Here is a 14,427-nt window from a genome sequence, read left to right as displayed (position 1 = left end):
GCCATGGGATCCAAGGGGACATTGCTTTATGGATCCAGAATTGGCTTGCCTAAGAAGGCAAAGAGTGGTTGTAGACGGGTCATATTCTGCATGGATGTCGGTAACCAATGGTGTGCCTCAGGGATCTGTTCTGGGACCCCTTCTCTTCGTGATTTTTAAAAATGACCTGGATAAGGAAGTGGAGGTATGGGTTAATAAATTTGCTGATGACACAAAAATTGGGGGTGTTGTGGATAGTGTGGAGGGCTGTCAGAGGTTACAGCAGGACATTGATAGGATGCAAAACTGGGCTAAGAAGTGGTAGATAGAGTTCAACTCAGATAAGTGTGAGGTGGTTCATTTTGGTAGGTCAAATATGATGGCAGAATATAGTATTAATGGTAAGACTCTTGGCGGTGTGGAGGATCAAAGGGATCTTGGGGTCCGAGTCCATAGGACACTCAAAGTTGCTGCGCAGGTTGACTCTGTGGTTAAGAAGGCATATGGTCATTGGCCTTCATCAACCGTGGGATTGAGTTTGAGCCGAGAGGTAATGTTACAGCTATATAGGACCCTGGTCAGACCCCACTTGGAGTACTGTGCTCAGTACTGGTCAACTCACTACAGGAAGGATGTGGAAACCATTGAAAGGATGCAGAGGAGATTTACAAGGATGTTGCTTGGATTGGGGAGCATGCCTTATGAGAATAGGTTGAGGGAACTTGGCTTTATTCCTTGGAGTGTTGGAGTATGAGAGGTGACCTGATAGAGGGTGTATAAGATGATGAGAGGCATTGTTCGTGTGGATAGTCAGAGGCTTTTTCCCAGGGCTGAAATGGCTGTCACAAGAGGGCACAGGTTTAATCTGCTTGGAAGTAGGTACAGAGGAGATGTCGGGGTAAGTTGTTTTTAAACACAGAGAGTGGTGAGTGTGTGGAATGGGCTGGCCGGTGATGGTGGTGGAGGGGGAAATGATAGGGTCTTTTAAGAGACTCCTGGATAGGTACATGGAGCTTAATAAAATAGAGGGCTGTGGGTAATCCTAGGTAATTCCTAAAGTAAGGAGATGTTTGGCACAGCTTTGTGGGCCGAAGGGCCTGTATTGTGCTGTAGATTTTCTATGTTCTATGTTCTAGGAATCTTAAAACTGTCATTGGGCCTCATGGTAGAGAATGTGCTCCCAAGCTTTTCTAGCTTGTGCCTGAGGAGAATGGGGAAAAGAGAGAGCAGCCAGGATAGGAGCAGTCTTCGATTAGGTTGGTTGTTTCCCAGAGTGCAGACAGAGTTTGCAGACGGGAGTCTGGTTTCTGTGATGCACTGAGCTGTCTCCACAACCCTCTGTTGTTTCTTGTGGTCTTGGACGGAGAAGTTACTGGATGGGATACCCTCTATTGTGCGTCTGTAAAAATTAGTGAGGGACAAAGGGACCATGTCAAAGTTCTTTAGCCATCTGTGGAAGTAGAGGAGTTGGTGGACTTGCTTTCTGGTCGAACCACAACAAGCTGCACCCTGGGACATGAAACTCCCAACCATCTTCACCTCAGCACAATTGACCCATACAAGGGTATGCGCCCTTTCCTGCTTCCTGCCCAGCTCTTTTGTTTTGCTAACGTTCAGGCAACGATTACCGTCCTGACACCATGCCACTTGGTCCTCAGTCTCCTTCCTGCAGTTCATCTCATTGTCGTTGGAGATCTGACCCACAACTGTGGCATCATCTGCAAACTTGTAGGTAGAGCTATAGCAGAAACTGACCACACCGCCATGAGTACGTAGGGAGTAAAGTTAAGGAGCTGTGGACACAGATGTGTGGCGTGTCCTTACTGATAATTGTGGTGGATGTGTTGCTCATTGTGGTCCACTTGTCATCTTTTGGGATTCTACTTAGACAATGAATAGAGTTGTTCTGATTCTTTAGATTCGGTGCAGTGGGATTGAATGGAAAGAGTTTGGTTTGGGGTTTTGTCTAATTCAAATAAATGGGTAGAAATTGGTTGTTGGGATTCCAGTCGGAGAAGGAAAGAGGAGATGTTTTCCGGTCCACTATGATTCTGTACAGGGCGTGAAAGATAATTGAAAGATTCAATGTTGGTGTTTTTTAAATTTCTTTCCCTGTTGAGTTTGATGTGCTTGGTTTGGGTCCATTAAGATCAAGGCTGAGGGCAAGTGAGGCTATGGATACCAAGCCATTGGATATATTTAAGACAGAGATTCTTGTTTACTCAGGGCACCAGGAGTTACGGAGGGTGGAGGCTGGGGTTGAGAGAGAAATGGATCAGCCATGATGAAATGGCAGAGCAGACTGGATGGGCCAAATGGCCTACTTCTGCTCCTATATCTCATGGTCTTATGGTCTCAAATATTTTAGCTTTTTCATCTCGCCACTGTGCATTGAAGGATTACTGGCTCTCAGGGACATCATTTCACACATGAGAGCCCACAGCATGCCAGGAATTTCAATGAAGGTGTTCCCTGGATCACAAAGCTGGCTGAGACAGACTTTGTGCCCAGACTTCAGTGGCATTCTCCTGCCACAGTGAGGCCCCTCTCTCCTTGATGGAGCAACACCTCATATTCTGTTTGGGAAGCCTCCAAACTAACAGCATGCATGCCAGTTTGTCGAATTTCTGGTAATTCCTCCCCCTCCTCCTTCTCTCTTTCTCAATTCCCCATACCAACTCCCCTCTTACCTACTCATTTCTCCTCATCACCCATCAGCCCATCACATCCCTACGATGCCCCTCCTCTTCCCATTCTCCTATGGTCCACTGTCCACTCCTATCAGATAATCCTTCTTCAGCCCTTTACCTCTTCCGTCTATCACCTCCTGGCTTCTTACTTCATCTGCCACCTCCCACGTGCCCACCTTCCCCCTCACCTGGTTTACCTACATTCCCCCTCACCTGCCACCTCCCACGTGCCCACCTTCCCCCTCACCTGGTTTCCCTATCACCTGCCAGTTTGTGACCCTTCCCCTCTCCCCACCTTATTGTTCTGGCTTCTTCTCCCTTCCTTTCCAGTCCTGATGAAGGGTATTGGCCCAAAATGACACTGTCTATTCCCTTCTAGAGGTCTGCCTAACCTTCTGAGTCGCTCTGGTATCTTGTATTTCTCTAAATCTTCCCTTGTAGAATAAACTTGCCATTATAGGAATCTGTTGGGTGAATATTTGATATATTATGTCTGCTTCACCTTCCTTTCCTATCAGATTCCACCATCTGCAGCCCTTTGTCACCTCCACCCATCACCTTCCAGCCTCTGTTGTTACTTCCCACTCCCCCCTCCTCCATCTGCCCATCACCCCTCACCTGGATCCACCCGTCACCTTCCAGCCTCTGTTGTTACTTCCCACTCCCCCCTCCTCCATCTACCCATCCCTCCTCACCTGGATCCACCCATCACCTTCCAGTCAATGTTACTTCCCACTCCCCCCTCCTCCATCGGCCCATCCCTCCTCACCTGGAGTAGATCCACCCATCACCTCCCAGCTCCTGCTCTGCCTTTACTCCTCACCTCCTTATACTGGCTATCTCCCCTCTTCTCTTTCAGGCTTGACTCAAAACACCAACCAACAATTTCCCTCCGGCCACACTGCCTGAGTTTCTCCAGCAATGGTTTGTATCAAAGCCATTGATACGGATTGTTTACACAGTGGCTAACCTATGCTGTCCTTGCCCTGGGAGTGTTACCAGGACAGTGCAGAGGGAGCCATGGTGCATCTGTAAAAAATTGGTGAGGATGAAAGGGGACATGCATTAGGGTTAGGGTTAGCTTCCTGATGAAGTAACTGGTGCACTGGCCTTCTTTCCAGTCTTGCAGGCTGGAAGCAGATTGAGTAGAACTAAGAGACACATGCTGTAAATCCAGTCCTTGTAGATATCCGACCTCCAACTTCCAGGGAACATAAGAGAGGAGAGACTGAGGGCATAGCTCCTTCAGTTAGCCAAGTGATTTCCTGTCTTTTATCATCCCCATGGCCCTTTGTGCTTTCAGTTACCACGGTTACAGAGGAGGATCTCATAATGGGTGAAGATCACGGACCGAAGGCAGATGAACACCCAGGCGACGCGGTGACCCTGGAGCTGAAACGGGAGCTCAGTGACCGAGCCAGGCGCAGGACGGGGAGGTGAGATTCTGGAGTGAGGTCTGTGGTTATCGCTTCACAAAGGTGACTGCGGGATTAGCTTTTAACTCAATCTTTCCAATCCATGAAGCTGTCCGCGTGTCCATACACAAAAGCGGAGACCCTTTCTTATTTTTCTTCCATTGGCTTTTATTTAGTTCAACTCAAGAAAATTTTCACAACCACAAAAAATTTCATTCCACTAAGTTGGTCTTCCGTCCTGGTCAGGAAACCAAATAATTCACCGCTTTGCAACAACAGAGATGGAAAAATACCTGGCCAAAAATATGTGGCAACTTGTTTTCCGGAACTGTTAAAAGTCTGTTCAAATCCTTGCTGAAAGGAGGACCAACTGATTTCCTTCATGCTGCCCATGTGAAAAATACAAATAGTCTCAGTCTCTATGGTGGTCAGGCTGGACCATAACGTAAACCTCCACTGTAGCGTTGCCCTCCATTTCACAAAACAATTCATCCAGTATCAGAGTACCTTGCCTGAGGAGACATCTTCAAATGCCAGAGATACTGATCAGGACGATTACCCCGTAGGTCCATGTAACCTTTGTAGGGCAGCACAGTACTGTAGTGGTTAGCATAACACTTTACAGCGCAGGTGACCCGGGTTCAATTCCCACTGCTGCCTGTAAGGAGTTTGTACCTTCTCCCCGTGACTGTGTGGATTTCCTCCCACAATCCAAAGATGTACTGATTGGTCGGTTGAATGGTCATTTAGGCTGGGGTTAAATCGGGGGGTTGCTGGATGGTGTGGTTTGAAGGGATGGACAGGTGTATTCCTTGCTGTATCTCAGTAATTTTTATAAAAAATGTACGTAAATTGATCTGTTAGTATCGCATTTACCAAGGTACAGTGAAAAGCTTTTGTTTTGAAAGCCGTCCATACAAATCGTCTCCTCAGGACACTGCATTGCAGCAGAACAAGGGAAAACAATAGCAGAATGCAGAATAAAGTGGTACGGCTACAGGGAAACTGCAGTGCAGGCAGACAATAAGGTGCAAGGTCAAAACAAGGTAGATTGTGAGGTCAAGAGTCCATTGCATTGTACTCGGGATGGTTCAAAGTGCAGTGGTGGAATCTGCTGCCCTCACCTCCACTGCCATCCTACACTCCACATTCCCAGTCACTGCAGGAGTCCCTCTTTGCACCTTTTCCCAGTCACCATCAGCTTTTGGTCTCTGGTCATTGAAGCTCACAAACACACACAGACATAGTTCCTTGCTCTCTCTGTTGGCTGTCTTTCTCTCTCTCTCTCTCTCTCTCTCTGTCTCTGTGACTGTCTGTCTCCATGTCTCTTACACATGTTCTGTATACACTCTCCCATTCATACACAAACTCCCACTTGAATAGGCAGCCAGCCAGCGGAATTTTGAATGAAAGTGATCTCCATGCTGTGTTTGGTGTCCTTCCCTCAACAGAAACAGCGTGAGAATGTCACTGAAGAGGTCCACAAAAAACAAGAACCTGGCGCCAAAGGAAAAGGGGCAAGTGGAGGCGGTGAAGGGTCAAAGGTTGATAGAGGCTGAGACCATGGAAACGGGAAAGGTAATGTTTTTTTCTGTCCATGGAAGGGCTGGGGATGGCTCCTGAGACGTTGGCTATCAAATGTTATGGTTGGCATGAAGTGGTCCTGATTGTAGTGATGAGGACACAGAGTCATACATTATGGAAATAGGCCCTGAGGCCCTATTTGTCCATGGCGACCTAGATGCCATTTGGCCTGTACCTAGAACATAGAGTATCGAAATCTACAGCACATTACAGGCCCTTCGGCCCACAATGTTGTGCCAACCATGTAACCTACCCTAGAAACTGCCTAGAATTTCCCTACCGCATAGCCCTCTATTTTTCTAAGCTCTGTGTACCTATCTGAGCATCTTTTAAAAGACCCCATTGCATTCGCTTCTACCGCTGTCGCTGGCAGTGCCTTCTGCTTGACAGACACCAGCCACAGTTCGAACTTCCCTCGAGTCCATTACGAACTGACAGGCTATCTCAGAATTATTTGCAGTCTCTCCATGGAACCATTTGTCTGCACAAAGCACTCCTTACAAATGTATCTCACCTTCGGTAGGGGGTCTGCGAGGGTCTTCCCTTTCACTCTGCTCCACACCTCCTTCATCCAACGCTTGCCAAAAAGACCCAAAAACCAACCCACCAGCTCCTGGAAACCTGATGCTGCCAATCTCCCTCAAATGTTCCATGGCATCCCTCTGGACAGAATATTATCAAGACAAACCCAACTGGATGACACGACATTCATAAGGTGATCAAATTGCTCCTTATCTTAGCAGAAACCAAAATACTGGACCGTGAAGCTTAATTAACAGCACACACTGCATTTTACAGAAAAGCAGCAGAAAATAAAATACCTAACAAACATAACAGTACGAATACACTAGAACACGTTTTGACCAAAGGATTACACTCCATTAGATATTTAGGTTGGGATGGACGATTTGGCCTGATACTGTGTTGTACAACTACATCTCTGCCATTGCCTTCTTTCGCTGGCATTTCTCTCCTTTCCTCCGGCGGATTTCAACCGAAAGACCATAAGACATCGGAGCAGAATTGGGCTATTCAGCCATCAAGTCCCCTCCACCATTCCATCATGGCTAATCCAGGATCCCACACAACCCCATACACCCCCATACACATGCCCCTTCGCTATATCCTTTGATGCCCTGAACGATCAGGAAACTATCAACTTCTGCTGTAAATATACCTTAAATACTACTCTCTGGCTAAAAAGAATTCCTCCTTCCCTCTGTTCTAAAGGGTCGCCCCCACAATTTTGAGGCTGTGCCCTCTAGTTCTGCATAAGTCCACCATAGGAATCATCCTCCCCACATCAACCCCATCTAATCCTTTCAACATTCAGAAGGTTTTGATGATATCCCCAGGCATTCTTCTAAATTCCAGTGAGTGCAGGCCCAGCTGCCAAAAGCTCCTCATATGTTAACCCCTTCATTCCTAGAATCATCCTCATGAACGTCCTCTGAACTCTCTTCGGTGACAATACATCCTTCCAGAGATTTGAGGCCCAAAACTGTTGACAATTCTCTAAGTGCGGACTGACAAGTGTCTTATAAAGGCTCAGCATTATCTCCTTGCTTTTATATTCTATTCCCCTTGAATTAAATGCCAACATTGCATTTGCCTTCTTTACCACACACAATCTCAACTTGTGAGTTAACCCTCTGGGAGTCTTGCAGGAGGACTCCTAAGTCCCTCTTGGCATCAGCACCAGACGTTGGAGCAAAGGCTCCCGGTTCAAATCCAGCCGGCTCCCTTGCATGCTTTCCATCCGTGCTGGGTCTTGATTGGAGAAAGGCTAACTTTGAGGAGATGCGAAAGGATTTAGAAGGAGTGGATTGGGACAATTTGTTTTATGGGAAGAATATAATAGAGAAATGGAGGTCATTTAAAGGTGAAATTTTGAGAGTACAGTATCTTTATCTTCCTGTTAGGTTGAAAGGAAAGGTTAAAAGTCTGAGAGAGCCATGGTTTTCAAGGGATATTGGAAACTTAGTTCAGAACAAGAGAGATATGTACAATAAATATAGGCAGCATGGAGTAAATGAGGTGCTCGAGGAATATAAAGAACGTGAAAGGAATCTTAAGAAAGAGATTAGAGAAGCTAAAAGAAGGTAGGAGGTTGCTTTGGCAAGTAAGGTGAAAATAAATCCCAAGGGTTTCTACCGTTATATTAATAGCAAAATGATAGTGAGGGATAAAATTAGTTCCTTAGAGAATCAGAGTGGACGGCTATGTGTGGAGCCAAAAGAGATGGGGAAGATTCTGAACAATTCCTTTTCTTCGGTATTCACTAAGGAGAAGGATATTGAATTGTGTAAGATAAGGGAAACAGGTAGGGAAGTTATAGAAACTATGACGATTAAAGAAGAGGAAGCTTTTAAGAAATATAAAGGTGGATAAGTCTCCAGATCCTGACAGGATATTCCCTAGGACCTTGAGGGAAGTTAGTGTGGAAATAGAGGGGCTCTGACAGAAATATTTCAAATGTCATTAGAAACGGGGATGGTGCCGGAGGATTGGCGTATTGCTCATGTTGTTCCATTGTTTAAAAAGGGTTCTAAGACTACACCTAGCAATTATCAGCCTGTGAGTTTGATGTCAGTGGTGGGTAAATTGATGGAAAGTACTCTTAGAGATGGTATATATAATTATCTGGATAGACATGGTCTGATTAGGAACAGTCAACATGGATTTGTACGTGGAAGGTCATGTTTGACAAATCTTATTGAATTTTTTGAAGAGGTTACTAGGAAAGTTGATGAGGGTAAAGTCGTGGATGTTGTCTATATGGACTTCAGGAAGGCCTTTGACAAGGTGCCACATGGAAGGTTGGTTAGGAAGGTTCAATCGTTAGGTATTAATATTGAAGTAGTAAAATGGATTCAGCAGTGGCTGGATGGGAGACGCCAGAGAGTGGTGGTGGATAACTGTTCATCAGATTGGAGGCCGATGAGTAGTGGTGTGCCTCAGGGATCTGTACTGGGTCCAGTGTTATTTGTCATATACATTAATGATTGGGATGATGGGGTGGTAAATTGGGTGAGTAAGTGTGCAGATGATACTAAGATAGGTGGAGGTGTGGATAATGAAGTAGGTTTTCAAAGCTTGCAGAGAGATTTAGGCCAGTTAGAAGAGTGGGCTGAAAGATGGCAGATGGAGTTTAGTGCTGATAAATGTGAGGTGCTACATTTTAGTAGGACTGATCAAAATAGGACATGCATGGTAAATGGTAGGGCATTGAAGAATGCAGTAGAACAGAGGGATCTAGGAATAATGGTGCATAGTTCCCTAAAGGTGGGATCTCATGTGGAAAGGGTGGTGAAGAAAGCTTTTGGTATGCTGGCCTTTATAAATTAGAGCATTGAGTATAGGAGTTGGGATGTATGTGGAAATTGTACAAGGCATTGGTGAGGCCAAATTTGGAGTATTGTGTACAGTTTTGGTCACCGAATTATAGGAAAGATGTCAACAAATTAGAGAGAGTACAGAGACGATCTACTAGAATGTAACCTGGGTTTCATCACCTAAGTTACAGAGAAAGGTTGAACAAGCTGGGTCTTTATTCTTGGGAAAGTAGAAGATTGAGGGGGGACTTGAAAGAGGTATTTAAAATTATGAGGGGGATAGATAGAGTTAACATGGATAGGCTTTTTCCATTGAGAGTGGGGGACATTCAAACAAGAGGACATGAGTTGAGAGTTAAAGGGCAAAAGTTTAGGGGTAACATGAGGGGGAATTTCTTTACTCAGAGAGTGGTAGCTGTGTGGAACGAGCTTCCAGCAGAAGTGGTTGAGGCAGGTTTGATGTTGTCGTTTAAAGTTAAATTGGACAGCTATATGGACAGGAAAGGAATGGAGGGTTATGGGCTGAGTGCAGGTCGGTGGGACTAGGTGAGAGTAAGAGTTCGGCACAGACTAGAAGGGCCAAGATGGCCTGTTTCTGTGCTGTAATTGTTATCTGGTTATCCACACGATCAACGCCTCTCATCATCTTATAAGCCTCTATCAGGACACCTCTCATCCTCTGTCACTCCAAGCAGAAAAGGCCGAGTTCACTCAACCTATTTTCATAAGGCACCCACTGAAAGGTCAGTCACCTGGCCAGGCTCACTACCCAACACCAGGTCCAGTACAGCCCCTCCACTTGCTGGACCGTCCACATATTGACTTGAGGAACCCTCCTGAAAACACTTAACCAATTCTGCCCCATCTAAACCCCTTTCCACTAATAAGGTCCCAGTTTATATAAGGGAATTTGAAATCCCCTGTGACAACATCCCTATTATTTTTACACATTTCCTTAATCTGATTACATATCTGTTCCTCAATGTCCTGGTGTCTATTGGGGTGTCTATAGTACCATCCCATCAGTGTGATTGCCCCCTTCCTTCTACCCAAATGGACTCGGTGTCTGTCTCCTCTATTACATCTCCTTTGAGTGCAGCAGTGATATTGCTCCTGGTTAGTATTGCAACTCCTACCCCCCGCCCCCCCCATGCTTTACTTCCTCCTCAATCTCTTTTAGAACTTCACAAACCTGGTACATTAATCATCCATCCCTGCCCCTCTGTCAACCAAGTTTCAGTGATGGCCACAACAACGTAGTTCCATCTACTGATCTGTGCTCTAAGCTCATCATCCTTACCCATAATACTCCTAGCAATAAAATATACACACTTTATACTATCCATCCCATCATACCTGTCATTAAAATTTTACCTTTCAATAATTTCCCTGATGTCCACCTTCTGTCCACTTCTTCCCTTACTGACCCGTTGCTCCGGCCCCCAGCCCCTGCAAAACCCTCCCGAGTAGCATCAGCGAACCTCCCGGCCAGGATGTTGGTTCCCCTCCAGTTCAGGTGTAACCTGTCCCTCTTGTACAGGTCACCCCTTGCCCAGAAAAGGCTGCAATGATCCAAGAACTTGAAACCCTGCCCCCTGCACCATCTCCACAGCGACTCATTCATCCGTGCTTTCACCCCATTCCTACCCGCACGAGCCCGAGGCACCAGGAGTAATCCAGAGATTACTACCTTGGAGATCCTTTTCCTAACTCCATACGCTCACTACGAAGGACCTCTTCCCCATATCTGCCTGTGTCATTGGTGCCAATATGCACCACCACCTCTGGCTGTTGCCCTCCCCTTTAAGAACATCCAGCAGCCGCTCTGATACATCACGGACCCTGGCACCCAGGAGGCAACACACCTCCCTGGAGTCTCTCTTGCAGCCACAGAATCTCCTTTCTGTCCCCCTAACTATTGAGTCCCCTTTAACTACCACACTGCCTGACTTTACTCTTCCCTGTCGAGCCCCAGAGCCGGCAACCGTGCTACCAGCCTGCATGCTGCTGTCGTGATCTGATGGGTCATCTCCCCCAGCAGAATCCAAAGTGGTGTACTTGTTGCTGAGGGGAATGGCCACAGGGGAACCCTGTAACGACTTCTTAATCCCCTTGCTGTGTGTGTGGTGGAATCTAGAGGGTTGTGGGATTGCGGGGAGAGTGAAGTGGGATTAGTGTAGGATTAGTGTAAGTGGCTGGTGGGTCTGTATGCTCCCACAAACCGGTTTATTATCACTGACAGACATAAAATATGCTTTAAAATGCAATACAGAATACAGAATCGGGTTTAATATCATTGGCACCTATCAACAAATCTGTTGTTTTGCAGCAGTACATTGCCATATATAATACACGGTAGCATAGTGGTCAGCACAACGCTTTACAGTACCAGCAACCCAGGTTCAATTCCTGCCACTGCCTGTAAGGAGTTCGTACGATCTCCCCAGGACCGCGTGGGTTTCCTCTGGGTGCTCTGGTTTCCTCCCACAGTCCAAAGACGTACCAGTTAGTAGGTGAATTGGTCATTGTAAATTGTCCGGTGATTAGGCTAGAATTAAATCGGGGATTGCTGGGCGAAACGTCTCAAAGGGTCAGAAAGGCCTATTCCACACTGTATCTCAATAAATAAATAATACAATAACTATATATTACAAGATATATATATATAAATTAAGTAAATAGTGCAAAGAAAAAAGAGAGCTTTCAGATGGCAGAGGGGAAGAAGTTGTTCCTGAATTGCTGATTGTGTGTCTTCAGGCTCCTCTACCTCTGATCGGATGGCTGTATTCAAAAGAGGGCTGACCTTGGTGTTTGGGTTCCGCTGCCTTTCTGAGGCTCTGCCTTTTGAAGATGTCCTCAGTGGTGGGAGGCTTGTGCCATGATGGAGTAACTCTGCCTACAGCCCTCTTTTTATGCAGTGGACCCTCTGTGCCAGACAGTGACGTAACCAGTCAAAATGTGTCCAGAGTACATTTGTAGAGATTTGCTAGGATCTTAGGTGACATGCGTTGCGTTGACGGGCCTGTTTCCATGCTACACTTCTCTACGATTCCGATGATCAAGGTACTAATTATCATCCCAGAGGACAAGAGCTGACGCTGATGGTCCCGTGACCAATGCCATAGATTTCCAGCAAAGTAACACTTATAAAACGCTGGAGGAACTCAGCAGGTCAGGCAGCATCAATGCAGAGGTATAAACAGTTGATGTTTCAGGCCAAGACCTCGCATTAGGACTGGAATGGCGGAGGAGGCAGCCAAACTTCCACCACTGCCCTTACTCATAGTTAGTTTCCATGCTCTTTCCACCCCATAACAATCCATCTTCTTGTTTCCTGTATTGCTCCTTTCTTTCTGAGCTCAACCTTTCCCAATCCTGTGCCAAGTCATCAATCTGAAGCATTAACGGCCTCTGTCCCCGCAGATGCTGCCTGCCCTGTTGGGAAAACATCCACCCCTCCTCCCACCTTCCCCACCAGTTCTTTGTTCCTATTAAGGGTTGTGGTTATTTTTGCTTTGTTTGACAGGTGAAATTCGAAGTCTGCTGGAAGTACTTTCATGCCATTGGCTGGCTGCACTCCATGCTGATTGTACTGATGCACCTCGCTCAGAGCATGGCTGCCATTGGACAGAATTTATGGCTTAGCGACTGGACCAATGACGCCAACCGTTACATCAACACCACTGACCAGGTCACTGTAAGGGACTGGAGGATTGGCATCTTTGGAGTGCTGGGACTCGCCCAAGGTTGGTGGGTCTTGCTTCAATGCGCAGGGACAGGGCCAGCTGGGGTCCCTTCTCAGATCTGAGATGGTAGCCTGCCTCTAAGGTTTGTTGAGTACTGGCAGCTTCTAATTCAGAAAATTCTGGAAACAGGTAGCATCTGTGGAGAGATTGAAACATGAGAACTCTGTTAGCTGAGTGTTTCCAAAATTTCCTGTTTTTATTTTAGATTTCAAACAGCTTTAGTTATTTGATCATCATTGTGGGAATTTGTTGGGTGAAGCTGCCAAGGACTGTGGACGCATTCTGGGTGGGTGGAATTCAGAACAGATCAAATTATGCGGCAGAATTGAAAGGACAAGTGGCCTCTGACTATTCCCTAGTAAGCTGGAGATAGCTATGGATAAGCAAATGCTTGTTTCCTCTGTGTGTTCCTCAGGTATCTTCGTGTTACTTGGAGCGTTCCTGATGGCGGAGAGGACAATCGCTGCCACCCGGGACCTGCACTCCCGCCTGCTCCACAACATCCTGCATCTTCCCATGTCCTTCTTCGACACCACACCAACAGGCAGGATTGTCAACAGATTTGCCAAGGTGCAGTATTCCTATTACAGCCGCCCGGTAGATTCAGGGCTGCCCACTGTGTCAGATCGGAGCCAAAGGAGCATAAGGCATAGGGGCAGAATTAGGCCATCTGTCCCCCTTCCGTCCACTCCGCCATTCAGTCATGGCTGACTTATTTTCCCTCTCGACACCAGTCTCCTGCCTTCTCCCCGTAATCCTTCACAATCTGAATAATCAAGAAACTGCCACGCTCTGCTTTAAACGTACTTGTCCTCCACAGCTGTCTGTGGCAATGAATTCCACAGATTCGCTACCCTCCTGATTTCTGTTCTGAAGAGACTTTCTATTGTGAGGCTGTGCCCTCTTGGTCCTGGACTCCTCCTCTATAGGAAACATTCTCTCCACATCCACTCTATCTAGACCCTTCAATATACTATAGCTTTCAATGAGATTCCCCTCTTATTCTTCTGAACTCCAGTGAGCACAGGCCTACAGCTATCGTAATATGTTAAGCCTTTCTTTCCTGAGATTATTCTTGTAAGCTTTCTCTGGATCCTCTCTAATGCCAACACATCCTTTTTCAAATATGGGCCCAAACTGCTCACAATACTCCGTGTGGGCTGACTAATCCCTCATAAAGCCTCAGCATCACATCCTTCCTTTCTATACTGATCCTCTCGAAATCAATGCTAACATTGCATTTGCCTTCCTTACCACTTCCTCAACTTGCATGCTGACCTTTAAGTAATCCTGCACAAGGACTCCCAAGTCTCTTTGCACCTCCAATTTCTGAAATCACTCCCATTTAGAAAATAATCTGCATCTTTATTCCTTTTACTAAGGTGCACGACGACACACTTTCCCGCACTGTATTCTATCTGCCACTTCTTTGCCTATTCTAATCTGTCTGAGACCTTCGAAAGATTCCCTGCTTCCTTGGCACTACCTGCCCCTCCAAACTTGGCCACAAAGTCTTCGGTTCTGACTCCCACACTTCACACACTGGTCTCACACTCCTACCTTCGTCCTCCTCCCCACCCTGAACTGCCAGCGTCATTTTGCATTGAAAAAAATCTGACCTCGTCTAATGCCTTCAAGGTGTGTCTATCCCTGGTGGATCGGATACCTATAACCCCCT

The 14,427-nt window shown here is 46.4% G+C and overlaps 1 protein-coding gene across 3 annotated transcripts in view; it reads left to right on the top strand.

Annotated features, from left to right (window-relative positions):
• The window catches only part of abcc2 (ATP-binding cassette, sub-family C (CFTR/MRP), member 2), a 120,786-nt gene that overhangs the window by 79,724 nt on the left and 26,635 nt on the right, over positions 1-14,427 (top strand). For all 3 annotated transcript variants that reach the window (XM_063071333.1, XM_063071334.1, XM_063071332.1), the window contains 4 exons: positions 3,973-4,105; positions 5,536-5,662; positions 12,530-12,749; positions 13,165-13,319. In XM_063071333.1, the coding sequence (XP_062927403.1) occupies positions 3,973-4,105; positions 5,536-5,662; positions 12,530-12,749; positions 13,165-13,319 (635 nt within the window). The remainder of the gene's footprint in view (positions 1-3,972; positions 4,106-5,535; positions 5,663-12,529; positions 12,750-13,164; positions 13,320-14,427) is intronic.

The sequence above is a fragment of the Mobula hypostoma genome, chromosome 19, assembly GCF_963921235.1.
Source record: "Mobula hypostoma chromosome 19, sMobHyp1.1, whole genome shotgun sequence".
NCBI lineage: Eukaryota > Metazoa > Chordata > Chondrichthyes > Myliobatiformes > Myliobatidae > Mobula > Mobula hypostoma.
The sequence above is the reverse complement of the archived record's forward strand: the minus strand, read 5'-3'. Positions and strand labels throughout refer to the sequence as shown.